This window comes from Budorcas taxicolor, chromosome 11 (assembly GCF_023091745.1).
Source record: "Budorcas taxicolor isolate Tak-1 chromosome 11, Takin1.1, whole genome shotgun sequence".
Lineage (NCBI taxonomy): Eukaryota > Metazoa > Chordata > Mammalia > Artiodactyla > Bovidae > Budorcas > Budorcas taxicolor.
This window is the reverse complement of record NC_068920.1, coordinates 85,929,783-85,950,648: the sequence shown is the minus strand read 5'-3', so window position 1 is coordinate 85,950,648 and position 20,866 is coordinate 85,929,783. Positions and strand designations below refer to the sequence as shown.

Genomic DNA, 20,866 nt, shown 5'->3' with positions numbered 1-20,866 from the left:
TTAGTTGTGCCTATGCCAATGTAGCACAATGAAATGGACATGTGTTTTAGTATCAGACAATTCTCAATCTCAGTTCTAACGCTCTCATTTCCTAGCTTGAGTTGAGGTACTTAACCTTTTAAAACCTCATTTCTTCTTCACCCATGAAGAAAAATGTTTAACCTATATATCATGAAATTATATATGCATTATAAATTATTTGGCACACAATAGGCTCTCAATAAGTGAGTTTTTACTCTCTTCTTCCTCCCCACTGTAGCCATCACACTCCCCAGCACAATGTTGAACATATGGTAAGTGTGACTTTACTGAAATCATACAAAATTCAGTTTGTCTACTCAACCTTCCCGTGAGGTCGAGCTGCAAGATACTGGCCATCTCTCATCAAGCACATTTTGGACAGAGAAGTGTCCACAAAACTTGAGAGCAGACATCAGAGAGACCATTAGAGGAGATGTTAAATTATGTGGCTCTTGAAATAGCTACTATGATGGTTAATTTTACGTGTCGATTTGACTGGGCTGAAGGATGCCCGGATAGCTGGTTGGATATTTCTAGGTCTGTTTGTGAGTATTACCAGATGAGATTAGCGTTTGAATGGGTAGACTGAGTAAAGAAATTGATTTCATCAGTGTAGGTGGGAATGATCCATTCCATTAAGGGCCTGAATAGAACAAAAAATGTGGAAGAAGGGCAAAGCAGCTCTCTATCTGAGCTGGGACATTCATCTTTTCCTGCCCTTGTACATCAACACTCCTGGTTCTCAAGCCTTCAGACTCAGACTGAATTATCCCACTAGTTTCCCTGGTCCTCTAGCTTGTGCATGGCAGATTTGGGGGATTCTTGCCTTCCATAATCCTGTGAGCCAAATCTTTTAATATTGTCTCCTTTGTTGTTGTTGCTGACTTGCTACTTCCCAGGCAAGAATATACATATGTATATTCCTGTGGACACAGAAGCCTGGCAGGCTACAATCTGTGGGGTCACAAACAGTCAGACACAACTTAGTAACTAAACGACTATATGTATATGTGTATATATATATATATATATACACACACACACCCTATTGGTTCTTTCTTTGGAGAACCCTAACATAGTCATGGTCTCAGTCAACGTCTGATGACTGAGTGCAAAACTCATGGACGTGGGCACTGAAGAAGGATACGTGTAGTTGTGGAAATCTGACTCCTGCACAACCTGTGCCCAAAACTCTTTAAAATCAAAGTACAGTGTTGGGGGAAATTTCCACTATCTACAATTGCCAAATTTTGACATTTTTTCCCCCCTGACATTTTTATTTTCTCTTATCAGAAAGGGTAGAATTTCTTCTGAAAAAGAGAAGAAAAAGAAGATACATAGAATATCCATTTTAAGTGTTATTTTTGTTCTTGAAAAGGCTTCTCATAGACTTTAAAAGAAAGCTTTTTTCCTCCAGAGATTTATTTTGATAGAATTATCTGAGCCTTGTCAGGGAGAACAAAATTTTTGTGAGCCTACCATACCTGTAAAATGCCAAATTATATGCTGTAAGTTTTTTATTATCTCTGGGTCCAGTCAAAGAGAGAAAAGATTTTGAATCCAGAACTATTAGCATTTGGAGACAAAAGAGAGCCTTCACTGCAGCTGATACCTTGGGGCTTGTTCCCCAGCCCTACAGGCTCCATCCCTCAGGTGGGAAGATGCTGTATCCCTATCACACACACACACACACACACATGCACACTCTTTTTCTGGAAATCCAAGGAGTTTAAAACAGGATCAATTTCCTTAGCAACCTCTTTGAAAAGCTTTAAGTTAACTTTATAATGAATATCAGGAGATGAGCATATACACACACAACACACCCCTCAAAGTAACATTTTACTGAGGGCATTAAATCCACACTAGTTTGTTGTGATCACAAAGAAGCAGCAGAATGCAGTGGGAAGAGCTTAGACTTTAAAACCAGACACACCTGGCTGTGAATCCCAGTTCCTACTACTGTCTGGCTCTGCTACCCTAAGCAAATTACTCTCTGAGCCTCAGTTTCTTTATTTGTAAAAGGGAGATAATAATAACACCTGTGGTTAGAATTTAAAAATTATGTATGTAAAATGCCTTAGGTATTGGCTTGCCTGTAGTAGGCGCTCCATAAGTGGTATGCTATTACTATAAATGAAACCTGGACTACAACGTCTGAGAGGCAAACTACACTGTTGGAGGCATCACAGGCAGGCTCGTTTGAGTGGAAAGAGGCACCAACAGAGAGCAGTTGATGAAGCTGTGAAAACAAGCAGGGGCCACATCAGAGAGGAGCTCATGTGGCCAGAGAAAGGACTTTGGATTTTTGTTCTCAGTGTGATGGAGAAGCCATAAAGAATTTGATTAGGGGAATAAAATTATTCAATTATGTTTTTAAAATATTTCTTTGGTTGCTATGTAGAAAACAGACTGTGGGTGAGTGGTTAGCAGACTGCTGTAGTAGTCTAGGTGAGAGCTGCTAATTGTGAGAGGCGATGAGGCAGATGGCAGCGAGTGTTTGGACGTGCAGTATGACATGATGGTGGAGCTGACAGAGCTTGCTGATAGGCTGGAGGCAAAAATATGATAGAGGGGAGGAAAAATATGATATTTAGGATTTTGTGCTGAGGAGTTAGAAGAATGGAATAGCTGTGAGACAGGGAAGACTGTGGGAGAAGCAATTTGGGTCAGAGAGAACAGGGCATGAAGAGTTCTGCTTTAGACATGTGAGGTTTGTAACATCTATTAAACATCAAGGGGGAATTGGAGTCTGGACCTCAGAGGAGAGGTGAGATATGAATTTGGGTGTCACCATCCTAAAGATTGGTATACAGAGCCATGAGACTGGAGGAGATTGACAAGGTAGAGACAGAAGGAATCTGAGGCCCAGGACACTGCTTTGTTTAGAAGCTGGAAAAAGGAGGAAATCCAATAAAATAACACTTCGCAGGGACAGTCACCCCTGGATTTGGCTACTCAACCATACTGGTAAGTGAAATGGTGGGAACAAAACCTGATATGAATAAGTTCCAGAATGAATGGAGTATAGGGAACAAAAAATAGTATAGGCAACTCTTCAGGAATTTTACTGTAAAGGGAAAAAAAGAGAGAGAAGCTGGAGGGAGAAGTAGAGTCTTGAGGTGTATTTTTTTTTTTCCAAGATGAAAAATATACTAGAATGCATGCTGATGGGAATCATTTAGTAGAGAGGGGAAATTAACGGCACAGGAAAAAGAGAAAATTTCAGGATTGAAGTCCTTGAGTAGGTCAGAGGAGGTGAGATCTGAAGAAAAGTGGGAGGGTTGTCCTTAGACACAATGGATTGTAAGAGGAAAGAAAGCCAAGTTTATGGGTAGAGATTCAGGGGGCTGGCAGAATAATTGTCTTGCATATCCCTGAACAAGGCCTGGGCCAAAGCACATTGCTGGAGAATACCCTATACTGGGCATTCTACAGTGTGATATTCCATAGCACAACACAGGGAAAGGTAATTTTGTTTTTCTCCTGTTTCCCTCCCATCGACCTCTCCTGGTTGTCTAACCAGACTCCAGCATGGACACTGCATGCTAATGAGACAACATTTGGTCCAATCCCAGGCCTTTCTTTCTGAATAATTAATCTGGCACTTTACCAGCACCTACAGCCTTGGTTTTTTTCTGATGATTAAATAAAAGGCCAAGGCTCTTAACAACAGTAAACAGGCTCTTCGGTGTGGTTTGGCTCCATGTCACATTAACCCACTAGGAAGTTTGGAACAGTCTGATGAAAGGAGCACCCCTGCTCCTTTTCAGCCCTCCCCCAAACCGTAGCTCAGACAGCAGGGGTTCAGCTGAGTCCTTCCGGAAAGATGGAGGAGGATAGGCTGTCCTGCCAATTCCAACAGCACACACCCACTTCCAGCATCACCTGGGTACTCTGGCTTTCCTGAGTCCTTTCCAACCACTCAAGGGCCCTGTTTTTGCTTGCTTTCTGGCAATTCTCATGTCTGGCTCCTCTCCATACACTAGTCTTCTATTTCTCCTGAATGTGATCAATGTCGGCTTAAATTCCCCAGACTATGTGACTCAAGCCCTAAATTCAAAATAAAAGAAAGTCTTCTTCCTATTGAGGTGTGTAAAAAAAACCCTAACAATAACAGGTTTCTCTCAATTCAAGTTTGAAAATGCCCAGCAGAAGCCCCACCTTTTAAATAAGCTTTGAGATTTCTTCAAAGATGACAGAGAGGTAGAAGAGAAAGAGGATCGGGTAGCGACTGGGTTTTGTGAAGCCCTGCTGGCACTGCAGAGCTTCCTGAATTCACGAGGGGCATCAAAGGCACTGAGATGGCAGAGATCGTTGTGGCAGGAGCAACTGGAAAATGTCCTGGGACTGAAACACAGATAGATTAACATCACCCCAGTGGACACTAATGACTTGCACTTTGAAATGCCAGAGGCTCATACTGCCAGTTAAGACAAGGGGAAAACACATTTCTGGTCTCCAAAGACCTTAGATCTTTCCAAACTCTGCAGGCAAACGCAGCCGTCATGAATTTCTGCAGCTGGGCAGCCCCATCGTGCCGCTAGGGGAATCATTGCCAGAGTTGCTATGGGCAGGGTAGTCAGCAAAGCTGAATAAAACAATCACTGAAAACCTCTCAGAGGTGAAGTTTAGTAATGATTCAATTTATAATTCAATGCAATCAAGCCTACGGCATTTCCAAATACCATGCTTATTTTAGCGGTCCCAGGTAAAACATGATTTCCTCTGAAGGTTCACAGGCTTGACAAAAGGGTTTCCAAACAAGTTTTATGATTTACCATCGGCAGATAATTAGAATGTCTTTTCAATCACTGGCATCTGGATAAAGTAATTTTGTCCCAGCATGGGCATTTCTAGGAAGCAAACAAAAGTCAAAAACGAAAGAGCTTGCTGGAAGCTTTCTTAAAAAGAAAATCTTTCAAGAACTGCTCTCAGCTGCAGGAAGGGAACGTTCCCACACCAATGTGATTAGCAAAATAAATGGGGGCTTTGAACAGTGTAGATCAACAAAAGAATATCTGGTGTGATTCAAGGAAGGAAATCTCTGGTTATACATCTAAAACTGCAAATGGGTAGGGACCGATAAAATGAAATGTCAGTCTCATGAATTCAGTCCTAAGTGAGTCTAAAATTCACAGGTTTCTAAAGTCAATTTAGCATTTCCAAATCTGGCAACAAATAACTTTCTGATGCCCTGTACTAGGTGCCACAAGCAAGGGGAGATGAAAAACTGGACCTGAGATCTAAATTTCTCATCCAGTTGAGAAGGCCAGACTAACAAAATGAAAGGGGCATGATCAAATGCCAAATTGTGCGATACTGATTTTAAGTTGAATATAAGTTCAGAAATAAGAGAAATCAGTGTTGGCTGGGGCGGAAGAGTTCCTGGGGGGCAGAGTAGTGAAAGACCCCAAATGAACCCAGACATATTCTTCTCCTGGCCGGCCTGCCATTGTCGCCACTGCTGCTGGGTCTCTGCCTTGTGATTACTGTTTTAAAACAGTGTAGGGTAGTGGTTAGATACACACTGGCTTTGGAACCCACTTGCCTGAGTTTCAAACCTGACTCAACCACTTACTATTAATAGCTCTGTGAGTGAGTGACAGATAGTGAGATAGGCTCAGTTGTGAGATAGTCGCTCAGTCATATCTGACTCTTTGCAACGCCATGGACTGTAGCCTGCCAGGCTCCTCTGTCCATGGGATTCTCCAGGTAAGAATACTGGAGTGGGTGGCCATTTCCTTCTCCAAACAGCTGTGTGATCTTGGGCAAATTAGCTTTTCTATGCCTCAGTTTCTCATTTATAAAATGTAGTTACTAATAGATCCCATGTTACAGAACCGTTAAGAATGTTGAATGAGTTAAAGCATGTATTTCACACAACGAATTTAAAATTTGTGCGCATCAGAATTACCTGGGGAGTTTATGTAAAATATGGAGTCTGTAGAAGTTAAAGACATTAAGCTCCCTAGTGCAGTTAGTTATATTTGGGGAGATGGTGGGAGAAGTGTATGGAGATTTCTCTTCTTTGAGTGTCTTATGTACAAGCCACTTGATCAGCAGACCATTTCACCTTTGTTCTAGGGTGTTTCTCTTCAACTTCTTGCACTGTTTTGCTGTGGAATATTTTTGGTGTGTTAGTTTCAATTTGGATTATATCTGATTTTTTTTTTTAATCCACTTTTTGACTTCTTCCCTTTTGTTGAAACTTTGGAGTATAGCTTGGTTATGTTTTAATCTTAGGGCATTATCTTTAATTTCAGGGCATTATCTTTTTTTTAATGTAATGAAATTATAATCAACAAAATGAAAAATGAGAACACAGAGAATGAATTAAAACATTAAAAATAATTTAAAAAGTCAAGTTATTGATGCTAGCAGGAAGCATGCTATTAAAGAATTAAACTTAAAACTATCATGGATAATGATCCCATCCAAACTCAGTATGTATTAAGTGGGCCTTTTTCCAGTGCAACAGCAAAAACCTCTTTCAAATCAGCTTAAGGACAAAGGTGATTTATTGGCTCATGTACCTGGGAAGTCCAAGGGTAAATGTGGCTTCAAGCACAACTGGATACAGAAACACCAATGAAGTCATCAGATTTCTCTCTGGACCTTGGCTGTGCTTCTCTGTGTTGTTCTCATTCTCTCCTTCTACATACAGGTGGCTTTGTGGGGCAGGGAGAATGACCATCAGCAATTACTGCTTCCCATTTTCATGGCTGGTAACTCTAGGATAAGATGTCTTTCCTACCATTTGCAGTTAGTAAAATCAATGAATTATGCCAACCGGCCTAGTTTGGGTCCCTCTCGCTATAGCCCAAAGGATGGGATTCTCTCATATTCTAGGCTTGGCTCATGTGCAGATCCGTTTACCACTAGTTGGGGTGATACTGGAAATCAGAAGTTTGAATGTAGGGGAAACATTGTGAAACAACAACAAATGCTGCCAGTCTCTTCCTTCTAAACATGCAGTGATACACAAGTATCTTTCTTCCCACATATAATTTAAAGAAGTACTTTAATCTAACATCATTCAACTGTTCCACACTTAACTGAAAACATGCCACTCACTCTCCAGTGGGAGACAACCCCAGGACACACACTATTTCTACATCCCGTGGGAGACAACCCCAGGACACACACTATTTCTACATCTTGCTTGCTGTACCACATTTCCAGGCAATCTTCATTCTTCCTGGTCAGGCCTGGAAAGCAAAATGGGTAGCCGAGAACAACAACCATATCAATATCTTTGCACCTTAATGCAATGAAAAATCCATAAATTCTCTACTAAGCACAAGTTAACTCTAGTAATTTCCCTCTCCAAATTAAGCTGAAGTTATTAGAAGGTTGGTGGCATAAAAGTGTCCAACTTGCAAAAGAAATTATTTTCCAACCTTTAGACACATGCTAAAACAAAATTTCTCAGTACCTCTTGCTCTTAGAAATTATATTTTCTAGTTCCTTAAAAACAAACAAAAACAGTTATACAGGAAATTTAAGAGACCCATGTTACATTTTAGGAATTACCAATGACTGTTTAATAAAGACTTTCAAAAGTTCATGTTCAGCTAATACGAGGATGGTAACTGTTTTCTGTCTTGAAGGGACTCAGTTGTAGAGTACATTGAAATGACAATTATGTTTGACCACTATGCTATATTGATTTATCCAGACACTATCCGCCCTATGGGAAACACATAAACTTTCAGCCGTCACACGTGGTAACACTGGGAAGATATCAGCAATAACCCCTTGTTGCCAGTGGTGGTTACTTTCTTATAGCAAGTGACCCTGCATCTGTCTTCCTGGTTTATATGCTTATGAAAGAACTGTTGTTTGACAGAACTGTTGCTGAAGGGTGTAACAATGACAAATTGGACCTCTACTTATAATGAGAATCTCAGGCTGTGTGCAAATAAAGGTCTGAGCAGAATATTTTTTGAATAATTGGGAATTACATAAATGAATAAATTTGGCTATGAAGAATGTAGTCACAGATGGATTTAGCCCTTGATTCATCAAGTTGCCTTAAGAGAAAATACAATAACTAAACAAATCTGCTGGTTAAAATATGTTAAGGCTTTTAACCAAAACAGGCTTTTAAACTCAAGGCAATCACTTGTTTCTTTGCTCATGCTAGTTTGGATGTATTTGTGTGAAAATTGAAGGTGTCTCCAAAAAGGCCAACAAACAATTATGAATGATCAGTTCCATTTTTTGATTCTTTGTGATTCCTCATAAATTATATGAGGCCAAGAAAAGGTTAATTTGACCTAAGTGAAAGGAGATTAATGTCCACTGCCTTTTAAATTTTCCATTCAAAGCATTGAGTACCATACTTTTAGCTCAGAATTTTGAAGACACTTTTTTTTTTAAACTTTGGTTTTAAATGAAAATCTCTGTCTTAGATTGTATTGGCAACAATCTCAGATATTTCATATTTTGTGTAAAATGACTTAGCAACAACAGGTAGTTTTGGTGTTGGAGCAACTATTTGTTGGAGAAGTCAATCAACTCTTGTTCCCGTGAACAAATCTCCAGCTCAAGAGGTACAGCCTGATACATTTGCCTGTCTCCTGTTGTTTACCTTGCATTTATATTGACATGATTGAGTACAGTGCTTTTCAAACTCCAACTCATGATACAGGTGAAGAATGAAATCAAAATATAACCAGAATTTAAGATCTTTTTCTTTATGAACACAATATCATCTACGAAGTAGAGAGAATAGTAAAATGAACTCCCATACACCCATCACCCAGTTTTAACAATAGCAAGATGTTCACACCTGCTTCTTATGTCCTGTTGTTCCAACTTTTACTCCTTGGGAGGTATTTTCGAGAAAATTCCAAACAGAATGTTAATTTACTTCTACATACGTCAGCATGTGGCTTCCCAGAGGGCACTAGTGGTAAAGAAGCCGCCTGCCAATGTAGGAGATGAAAGAGACATGGGTTCAGTCCTGGGAAGATCCCCTGGAGAAGGGCATGGCAACCCACTCCAGTGTTCTTGCCTGGAGAATCCTGTGGACAGACGAGCCTGGTGGGCTACAGTATCTGGGGTGGCAAAGAGTCAGACACTACTGAAGTGACTTAACACGCACGCATGCCGGCATGTTCTCTTTAAAAAACATATAAATATTTTCTTACATAAAAACAAAGTCCATTACTACACTAAAAAAGCAACAATTCTTGAATTACTCACTATACCTCAAGTGTCTGAAAAATGTCTTCTTATAGCTAGTTTGAATTAGGATCAATCAGGATTTAAAAAAATAAAATAGAGGGATTCCCTGGTGGCCAGTGATTAAGACATTGCCTTCCAATGCAGGAGGAGGCTGATCCCTCCTCGAGGAGCTAAGATCCCACATGGCTCATGGCCAAAAAACCAAACCATAAAACAGAAGCAATACAGAAACAGATTCAATAAGACTTTTAAAATGTCCCACATCAAAAAACAACAAAATTTAAACAACAACAACAACAACAAAATTTTTAAAATGAAACAGAAGATAGATTAGTAGATATCTAACAGCATCACATGTAGCAAGGTTAGTTATTATTTTATGAAATTTTTTGGTTATATATGTATTAGGGTCATTTATGAAATGAATTTTCTTATCATTGTTCATAGCCACAGAAGCATAAACACTGTTGGTTTAGTGATCCTCTCCTTTACTCAGCAGGCTCTGGGCAGACCCCTGTGTCCAAAAACATTCTGTGCAGTTTAAAGAGGGATGTATGTACAGAAAGGAGAGCTCTTTATTTTTGCTGTTTCCCCTGCCTAGAAGTCCTCTCGCCACCGTGTCTACTATTTCACATCCTACCCAGGCTCCAAGGGCTGAAATGTCATTCCCACTACGAATCCTTCTTCTGTTCTCCTGCCTGGCTGTCATTTGGCTTGCCTCTTCTTCATTCTCCTCGCCATACTGCCTAATGTGGTGGTTATTTATGTACAGTATGTGTTTTATCATCTCCTGTAAGTTAAGCCCCTCACGTGTAGGACAGAAAATTTCTTTGCCCTGAGATGTAAACTGCCCCATGATCTGCTTACACTAAGCATTTAACAACTGAATAAACTGAGATAGGAATTTGGGACAATAGCTATAGATTATCAGGCAGTAAAGATGCTGGTGTCAAAAACTGGACCCCAAGGAGATACTGGAGAAGAACCCAAATTCATGAGGTTTAGACTTGATTACGAAAAGCAACAATAATTTTTCACAGTTTCCTATGCAAGTTCTAACATTTCCCAAAAATCCTGGGAGGAAAGAAGAGATATCACCAGTTTTACACTTTTTTTTTTTTTTTTTTACACACACACAAAAAACAAACAGTTAAGTAATTTTTCAAACTGTTAAGATTCTGTTCCAAGGCAATTCTATTAACTGGGGATGGGGACCCCTAATTTTTTTCCTTACATTTTATTTTTAATTAGAGGATAATTACAATACTGTGATGATTTCTGCCATACATCAACATGAATTGGCTGGTCATAGGTATACATATGTCCCCTCCCTTTGGGACCTCCCTCCCATCTCCCACCCCTCTAGGTTATCACAAAGCAGAGGCTTAGGGTTTGCTGCGTCATACAGCAAATTTCCACTGGCCATCTATTTTCTATATGGTAATGTATATTTTTCAACGCTACTCTCTCAAATCATCTCATCCTCTAACTAACAGTCAAATGCATTTTATAGTTCAGAATAAGCTAAGGGAGAAAACGAGGATGATCCACCTGGACTTCTCTTCCACAGCTTCTAGAGACTAAAGAAATCTGAGAACGATTTGGGAAGTCTGAACTGGTAAACAAGGAAAAATCCCTCATTCTCACTTACACACACAACATGTGTGCACCTATCTTGATTGCATTAACAACTATTCATGCCTCAGATCTCCACTTAAAGATCCCTTTTAAAGGAAACGTTTAAAATTCCCAAATGAGGCACATTCTCTCAAGGAAACATGTCTCTTTCTTCAGCACCCGTTTCAGTGTGTAACTCCTTGACTGTGATTATTTAACACCTGCCTTGCCTCTTAGAATATAATCTCTGTAGCTGTAAGAACCATGCCTGTTTTTGCCCATCCTATATTTTCTAGCACTTAACTTGCTGCCTCACAGAACTTAGGTATTTATTAAACAGTGGATACATTCATGATTGAATAAGTGAACGCTTAGACAAATTTCATCAGTATTGCCTCACACTTCAAGAGGATGACTCACACAAGAATAGAGAGAGAGAGAATGCTGGTTGCGGACTAAGGGTTTTAGAGCTAAAAGCAAGTAGAAGAGAATATCCATTTATTTTCACCACTACCTCTACCAGCCTCCCTGATTCTGCAGCCATATGCCTTGTCTTTCCTTCTGTGACAATGGCTGGATTGTCTGGATTCTTACCTAAAGTCGACCCCTTCCCTTTTGTATTGGATTCCATCCCATCTTGGATATTCAATGTACTTTCTCCCTCTTCTATATTAGCAATTTTTCACACCTTACTGGAGCACTGTCCAGTAGAATTTTCTATGATGATGAAAATGATAGCTAATATGTGACTATTGAGTACTTGAATGTGGTTAATTACTATGAAACTTAATTTTTAAATTTTTGATTGAAAATCTTAAAATCTTTAAAATTTAATTTAAATCTTCACTCCCGCATCCTTCATGTATTCTTAAACTCACTTCAAACAATCGTTTGACTCAACATGTTACAAAAATAGCTCTTCTAAACATCACCATGGACCTCTGAGTTGAGAAATCCTATGGTCAGTGATGAGTGCTCATTTTACCAGAACAGCCACGTTTTACATGGCTGATAATTCCCATGATTGGAAGACTTCTGTTATTTGTGAACTCATCACTCAGTTCTTCTTCTTCTCTGGCTATTCTCTCTCAGTCTCCTGTGCTGGATTTTCATCTTTGCATTCTCTAAATACTGAAATGTCACAAGTCTCAGACCTTTGACAGCATCTTTTATCTATCCATATTTTCTTCCTAGGTGCTTTCACCCATTTCTGTGGCTTCAAATATTAGATACAGACTTTAGACTCCAAGTGTATCTCTAGCTCTGAACTCCAGACTTGTGTGTCAAACAGCCAAACCCCTGCTCAAACTTGACATTTAGATGTCTAACAGGCACCTCAAGAAGATTACTTTTGATTTTAATATTAAAAAATTAATCTGATTGGAGAATAATTACTTTACAATATTGTGATGGTTTTGCCGTACATCAACATGAATTGGCCACAGGTATACATGTGTTCCCCCTCATCCTAACCCCCCCTTCCATCTCCCTCCCCACTCTATCCCTCTGGGTTGTCCCAGAGGATGGCTTTGGGTGCCCTGCTCCATGCATCAAACTTGCACTGGTCATCTATTTTCCATATGGTAACGTACATGTCTCAATGCTGTTCTCTCAAATCACCCCACCCTCGCCTTCTCCCACTGAGTCCAAAAGCCTGTTCTTTACACCTGTCTCCTTTGCTGCCCTGCAGGTAGGATCATTGGCACCGTCTTTCCAAATTCCATATATACGTGTTAATATACAGTATTTGTCTTTCTCTTTCTGACTTACTTCAACTCTGATTTCAACTTTTAAATCTGTTTTTCCCTCAGTCCTCTCCTTCTTAATCAGTGTCATCTCCATCTTTCTAATTATTCAGGCCAAAAATATTGGGGTCATTTTTGACTTACATCCCACAGTCAATCCATCAGTAAAGCCTCTTGGTTCCATTATTTAAATAGAGTGAGAATTTGACTCTTATTATCTGACCTGCCAACCCCCTAGTTCAAGCCACTACCATCTCTACTTTGTATTATTGCAAGAGCCTCCTCACTGGTCTCCCTTTCATTTATCCTTATTCCCTTAAAATCACCTTTTCAAACAGCAATGTGTGTGATCCTTTAAAAATGCAAATGGACTCATATCACCACAACATACTAAACTTTCCAAGGTTTCCTACCTCATTCTGAATAAAAATCAAAGTCCTTATAGCCACTTACAACACTCTGCATGATCAGGGCCCCAGCTGCCTCTCAGATCCTCAAGCCCACCATCCCCTCCACTACCTCTTTGCTCTTTCTTCTCATCCTCACTATCCTCACTGTTCTCCGAGTGGGTTAAGCATACCACCCTTAATTCCTTTACCCATATTTATTTCACATCACAGTTTTCCTCTGTCTTCCAAAACTAAACTTTGGAGCGAATCAAATCAAAGTCCAAACTTGGTCTCTATTGTTCTCTACTATATCCGCATCTCAAATAGTGCCTGGCACTGAATATGTGTTCAATGAGTGAGTAAATCTTATGCTAATGCCTAGTAGCATCAGTTCAGTTCAGTCACTCAGTCGTGTCCGACTCTGCGACTCCATGGACTGCAGGACACCAGGCCTTCCTGTCCATCACCAAATCCCAGAGTTTACCCAAACTCATGTCCATTGAGTCAGTGACGCCCTCTAACCATCTCATCCTCTGTCATCCCCTTCTCCTCACGTCCTCAATCTTTACCAGCATCAGGGTCTTTTCAAATGAGTCAGCTCTTCACATCAGGTGGCCAAAGTATTGGAGTTTCAGCTTCAACATCAGTTCTTCCAATGAACACCCAGGACTGAATTCCTCTAGGATGTTCTGGTTGGATCTCCTAGTAGTCCAAGGGACTCTCAAGAGTCTTCTCTAGTACCACAGCTCAAAAACATCAATTTTTGGCCACTCAGCTTTCATTATAGTCCAACTCTCACATCCATACATGACCACTGGAAAAACCATAGCCTTAACTAGACGGACCTTAGTCGGCAAAGTAACGTCTCTGCTTTTGAATATGCTGTCTAGCTTGGTCATAACCTTCCTTCCAAGGAGTAAGCGTCTTTTATTTTCATGGCTGCAATCACCATCTGCAGTGATTTTGGAGCCCCCCAAAAATAAAGTCTGACACTGTTTCCACTGTTTCCCCATCTATTTCCCATGAAGTGATGGGACCAGATGCCATGATCTTCGTTTTCTGAATGTTGAGTTTTAAGCCAACTTTTTCACACTCCTCTTTCATTTTCATCAAGAGGCTCTTTAGTTCTTCACTTTCTGCCATAATGGTGGTGTCATCTGCATATCTGAGGTTATTGATATTTGTCTCGGCAATCTTGATTCCAGCTTGTGCTTCATCCAGCCTAGCATTTCTCATGATGGACTCTGCATATGTTAAATAAGCAGGGTGACAATATACAGCCTTGATGCACTCCTTTTCCTATTTGGAACCAGTCTGTTGTTCCATGTCCAGTAATAACTGTTGCTTCCTGGCCTGCATACAGATTTCTCAAGAGGCAGGTCAGGTGGTCTGGTATTCCCATCTCTCTCAGAATTTTCTACAGTTTCTTGCGATCCACACAGTCAAGGCTTTGGGATAGTCAATAAAGCAGAAATAGATGTTTTTCTGGAACCCTCTTGCTTTTTCAATGATCCAGCGGATGTTGGCAATTTGATCTTTGGTTCCTTTGCCTTTTCTAAAACCAGCTTGAACATCTGGAAGTTCACCGTTCACGTATTGCTGAAGCCTGGCTTGGAGAATTTTGAGGATTACTTTGCTAGCATGTGAGATGAGTGCAATTGTGTGGTAGTTTGAGCATTTTTTGGCATCGCCTTTCTTTGGGATTGGAATGAAAACTGACCTTTTCCAGTCCTGTGGCCACTGTTGAGTTTTCCAAATCTGTTGGCAAATTGAGTGTAGCACTCTCACAGCATCATCTTTTAGGATGTGAAATAGCTCAACTGGAATTCCATCACCTCCACTAGCTTTGTTTGTAGTGAGGCTTCGTAAGGCCCACTTGACTTCACATTCCAGTGTAGTATAACCCAGAGTAAATCATTTAACTTTCTCATTTTTGGATCTTCTTGTTCTCACCTCTCAAAGGAGAAATGAGCTTGAATACCTCCAAACACATTTATTCAGTGATTAATGCTTCACATCAGGTAGGCGCTTCTACTACTGGAAAAAGTCACACAGTTCCTGCTTTCAAGGAGCTCGAGTGCTGAAGGGAAATGATCCTCCAGGGCTCCCAGAGAAATTTTCTGAGCATTCAGTTGGGGATGCTTAGAACGCAGCTAGGTGAAGAGGGTATTGGACAGCTGGTTACACCTGAAGCTAGTTCTTGGCTTCTCAGATATTCCTATTTCACCAACAGATACTGAAAAGGGCAAAACTTTGCTGAGAAAGCTTTTCCGAATTGTGTTGGAAAATACATAACTTAACTGTCACCTAAGTGTTTTTATAAACTAAGATGGCATGATAGCATAGTACTGTTTTAAAAGAGTTGTTTGAGTGGAAACCTTTGGGTAACTTAGAAACTTGTAACCAAAGTTTACATATACAATACGCAAAATATTAAGTTGATATATGTGCGCAGGGGACCCTTCAAGGTCGTAAGGCCGGGAGGCTCTTCTTTCCCCAGATTTGGCGCAGGACGTTTTTTTTTCTTCCAAGACTCAATTATACTGTGATCTTACCTCCGATGCTAGTGCATTTACTGAAGGAACGGGCGGGTGGGAGTTGGGGAATATAATACGTTCACTTCCAGCGCAGTGCATAAGTCTTTAACCTTTTCCTGTCCCACACTTGGAGAGTATAGAACTTTCCCTTCGGTAGGCGTGGCAACCTGTGCTTGGAGCCGTAACAGACGGCCGCAAAATCCTCAGCGTGCAGAGAATTGTCCCACACTCCTGGATCTTCATAATCGGCCCGTCTGGAGAATTCCCGGGGTTTCTGGCTAGTTGGCCCAGCCGCAAGCCCTTGCGCCAACCTGGGCGGAGTCGACCTTTTCCGACTCTACCAACTGAAAAGTGTAGGGGTGGAAGGAATGAACATGCCGACATGAAGGAAAGAGGGCAGAAAGAGACGCCCCTAAAATTATAAATCAATCTATTTTCATATATAAATATCTCATGGGGACCGTCTATCCTGGGAGGAGCAAGGTCTTCCATCTCCTGATTTATAACAACAGATGCTTCCCCCTACGTCTAGCACGCCCAGTCGTTGGTCTCTTCCGCGCCGGGCAACCTAGCGGTCACGTGCCCCTCCTGTCCTTCTCGCTCGGCGTGCATCCTGCTTTGGGGACGACCGAGCCATGGCAGCTCTGCTGAGACCGGCCCGCTGGCTCCTCCGCGCCGCAGCGGCCCCGTACCTCCCACTCTCCCTGCGCCTCCTCGCGGGCGGCCCGGGCCGGCCTCACACCGCTGTCTGTCTGCGCGCCGCTCGAGCCAGGCCTGTTGCCGGGTGAGTTCCCGGCCGCTTCCCCCGGCCTTCCTGTATGCAGCTCGGCCGTCCTCCCGGGGGCGAGGGCCGGGTCCTGCCTGTACTCTGTCCACACCCTTTTCCCGGCTCCTGGGCCTGGCGTCCCCGGGCCTCCGACCACACTCCCCATCCCGGAGGGGCGGAGTTTGGGGTGGCGGGCTCGATCGCCTTCAGAAGGTCACGGGCACGGCATGCTTCCGGCATGGGTCCTAACCTTCGCCGTCTCGCACTTGGTCTATTTGCTCTCGGGCTACGGACAGCCTAGGAAGTTGAGGGGGGCTTTGAAGGCTGTTGCTGGGGGTCTGGTGTTACTACTTAATCATTGAGTAGGTTGGGTGCTGTCCCACGTGCAAGCCGTATTGCACCAGCTAGGACTTAGGTTTCGAGAGCTTTGTTTTTGGGAGGGAGGGTAGGTTGGGAATTCTGGGTGAGCTAGGGATAGTTTAAAGGTGGAAGTTTAATTATGACCCCTTAGGGATTTTGCCTGCGTTTTGAGTGGTGTTTACCTCAGTGTTTACGAGGATGTGAGGTGGGTTGGGAGTTGTCACGGTACTTCAAACCCATCCATCTCAAACTGGATTCATCACTTTACTGTACGCCAGAAACTAATACACCCTTCTAAGTCAACTACATTTCAATTTAGAAAATTTAAAAAAAATATATCAAACTGGATTCATCTTTCCTATTGTATCTGTTCCTCTTGTGTTTCCTGTTTTAGTGAACTTTGCTATTTCTATCAGTTTTCTAAAAGATTTTTCATTCGCATTTCCTTGACACCTCCCTGCCCCTACCTGTGCTGCTGCTGCTGCTAAGTCGCTTCAGTCGTGTCTGACTGTGCGACCCCATAGATGGCAGCCCACCAGGCTCCCTCATCCCTGGGATTCACCAGGCAAGAACACTGGAGTGGGTTGCCATTTCCTTCTCCAATGCATGACAGTGAAAAGTGAAAGTGAAGTCTCTCAGTCATGTCCGACTCTATGTGACCCCATGGACTGCAGGCTACCAGGCTCCTCTATACAGGGGATTTTCCAGGCAAGAGTACTGGAATGGGTTGCCATTGCCTTCTCCGGTCCCCACCTCTACCCCTGTGTATTGATCGCAGAAATGATGTCCTATTAGATCTGCTTCATTTGGAATAATTCCCCACCTTCTCCCCACATTATTCTGTAGTTCCCATGATAATTTGATCATGTCATTGTCCTGCTTAGAGTGGGACATAGTGGTGGCTCCCTGGTGGTGGTTCCAGGGTAAGGTGCTTCATGACCTGGAGATGCCTGTGGAGCTGCCCTTCTTGTGAGTTTCATTCCCATGGCATCCAGACTCTGCTTCAGAGTCCTTGACAGCAGGGCTTCTGAAACTATAATGAGTGCAGGAATCCTCCGGGGATCTTGTGAAAATGTGGATTCTGGTTTTGTAGGTATAGGCAGGAGACAGATTCCACCTTTTTAACAAGCCCCCGGATGATAAAGGTGCTGCTGACCTGGGAACCAGCAAGGCTTTGATGGGCCACGTTGCACCTCTTCTTGCCTCTGATGGTGATTTCACTCTTGAAATATGTCTCCTCTGTTAAATCTCTGTTGCTGGCTTCTCACTGTTGACCACTCCCTTGTGCGGAATTACTAAAGCATCAGTTAACACTATTGAGTTTGTACCCACCAGCATCGCAGACTTCATTGTAAGTTCCTTGAAAGCGGGGGCTTTTTTTTTTTTTTTGTCTTACTCTTTTTGTGTCCCCTCTTGTTTTTAACTTTGTGGCATATAGTAGATGTCAAATGTTTGTTGAGTAAATCAGTGAAAATCTTAGACATTGAGGAAGGAATATTTGTGAGAGGCAGAGGAGTTTGAAGGGGTACTCCCATTCATGTAATCCATTGGATCGCCACAAATTTACCTTGATCTTGATTTCCAGGAATGTCTGAGAAGGACAGATGAGTATTATTGAGTGAAATTATAGGATTTATTCATCAGTCCTTATGTGCTTATCAGAGGAAGGATAAGCGTTGAGCTAAATCAGTTTGGGTGGCAGGTCTGGATTGAGCATTATCTTAAAGGTGAAGAGCACATATTGCCTTATGACAGACTGTTGTGACTTCTAAAATCGAAAGGAAAGTTTTCTTTGTTTACCTCTCATTAAAAAAAACTTTTTCTGCAAATGTCAAAAGTTTGTCTTGGTTCCTTGGAGTTGCAATTCGGCCTCTACTCCTTTTATCAGTTACAGAGGGCAATGATAGGCATGTGTGTGGCTCATTATATTGATATATGTGCTGTCCGTAAGAGAGGAAAGTAATACGGCATTTCAGAGGCCAGAGAGTCGTGATTGAAATGTTTGAAATATGTTTGGCGAGAGTCATTTGTTTGGCGGTAGCGTATTGCTCGTGTTTAAGAGAACACTGGTAATGAGTAGTCAGTGTTAACAGAGGAAGAAATTGGGAGGTTGTACTTTTATCCTGTGTGTCTCTGTGGGGTGGGATGTAGTGGAAGTTGACACTGCAAAGGCCAGTCAGTTGATTAGAAAGTTGGTTGGAAGCCATTGGAGGGTTTTGAGAGGTACAGGTCTTGACAGTTTCCATAGACTCTGGGAGAGACAGGGACTGGGAATGGATAGACCAGTGAGGAACAACGTTTATGCTGCAGATCAGGGTTAATGGGGCCTCAACTAGGTGGTGCAGAACTGAGGAGAAGATAGATTTCTTTTCTGAGAGAACAGGAGCTTGGCAGGGATGTTAGAGTTAGGAAGAATCGAGTTGGAGATGAGGATAAAGGATAATACCTTTGGTGTAGATCTTTACCATTGTCAAATTGTGCATGTGTAACTGTATCACGTGCATTTCATCTTCTGTGCATTGTTGTATTACGAATTAGGAAACTGAGGCTTAGAAGGGTGAAGTAATTTATCTAGAATCCCCACAGCTGGGATTCATCCCCAGATGCTGTGATTCTCAGTTCCCAAATGTTCTGAATATGTTGTGTTTTAGGTACTGAAGGGATTACTTATGGACATAAAAAGACTTTTTAAAAGGCAATACATAATACATTATAAATTGAGGAATTAAAGGCGATCACAAGTAAGCATATGATCTCAGAGTGTAAACTCTGGAGGAAATATGGAGAATAATCTAATCTGTCCCACTCTTCTATAGATTCTACAGAGTATCTTGCTCCACATCACATCGTAGGTCCCAGCCTGGTTAACTGATTTATCACTTCCTGTCAAAGCTGAGACAAAGGAGACCTCCCTCTGGACTGGAGGAGCCAGAGATGGAGGGGACATCTGGATAGGTGGAGGGGACATCTGGATAGGTGGATGGGAATGGCATTGGTGTTTCAAGCCAGCAGACTGTTATCAAGTGTAGAAGGGCTGCAAGTGACTTTTTTATTCTGAAATTCTGTGACTTACCATAAAACATAAAGCAGTGTTTGGGGGAACAGCTTAACTGGGCAAGACTTTCTAGAGAAATTAGGTCTTGAAAAATTCAGGGAGAAAATAGTGCAGGGAGAAAGTTCATTGCGACAGCTTTACAAAAGATTTTTTAAAAGATCAGTCAGATAAATTGAGTTGTTGTTCAGTCACTAAATTGTGTCCGACTCTTTTTGACCCCATGAACGGCAGCACGCCAGGCTTCCCGGTCTTTATCGTCTCGAGTTTGCCCAAACTCATGTCCATTGAGTCGGTGATGCCATCCAACCATCTCATCCTCTGTTGTTCTCGTCTCCTCCTGCCCTCAGTCTTTCCCAGCATCAGGGTCTTTTTCCAGTAAGTCTGCTCTTCACATCAGGTGGCCAAAGGATTGGAGCTTCACTTCAGCATCAGTCCTTCCAGTGAACATTCAGGGTTGATTTCCTTTAGGATCGACTGGTTTGATCTCCTTGCTATAACTTAATTTTGTTCTCAGCAAGAATGTTAGAAAAATAAAGAGCTTGATGCAATAGTTATTTCAGAATATTTACTTAAGTAAATAAAGCTGCAGAAATAGGTCTTTGTCTACTTGGTATCCAAAAACATTTTCCTAGCAGAAGTGCAATATTTTGGGAAACATTGCGTTATCTCTGTCTTTTTACATCGATTCCTGTTTGGTAAATGCTACTATTCTCTGAGATTCTACAGGCTTAGAGTTGTGATAACTTGGCCAAAGTTACACGTCTTAGAAATGGCAGAGCCTGAATTCAGGTCAGTCTGTAGGACTCAAGCCCATGCTCTTAAAGCTGGTGTTTCCACTATGCCATGAAGGCTTCTGTTTTTGTCTCTAAAATGGATACATAATAGGCAGAGGATAAATTAAGTTTCTCTAGGGTACTTTTATTAATACCTGAAGTTTTCTCTCTTACATGGGAGTGAGAATTAACAAATTTGTAGTGAAATTAGGTGGGGGTGTCCGTGGTATGTACTTCTTTTCCCATCTCCACTGCCCACCCTAAGTTTCTGTCCGTCTCTCACCTGGACTATTGTAACAACATCCTAAAATGGTATTTGTTTATTCTTACTGCCCTTTAATTTATTCTCCACCCCACAGCTAGACTGATCTTTTCAAAACAGACGTAGATCATGCCACAACCCCTGCT

General features: G+C 41.7%; 1 protein-coding gene across 1 annotated transcript in view; it reads left to right on the top strand.

The window, feature by feature from the left end:
* The first annotated feature begins 16,139 nt into the window (after window positions 1-16,139).
* LRPPRC (leucine rich pentatricopeptide repeat containing) overlaps window positions 16,140-20,866 on the top strand; it is a 99,032-nt gene continuing 94,305 nt past the window's right edge. The window contains exon 1 of the mRNA XM_052647793.1: window positions 16,140-16,288. Within this exon, the coding sequence (XP_052503753.1) occupies window positions 16,140-16,288 (149 nt within the window). The remainder of the gene's footprint in view (window positions 16,289-20,866) is intronic.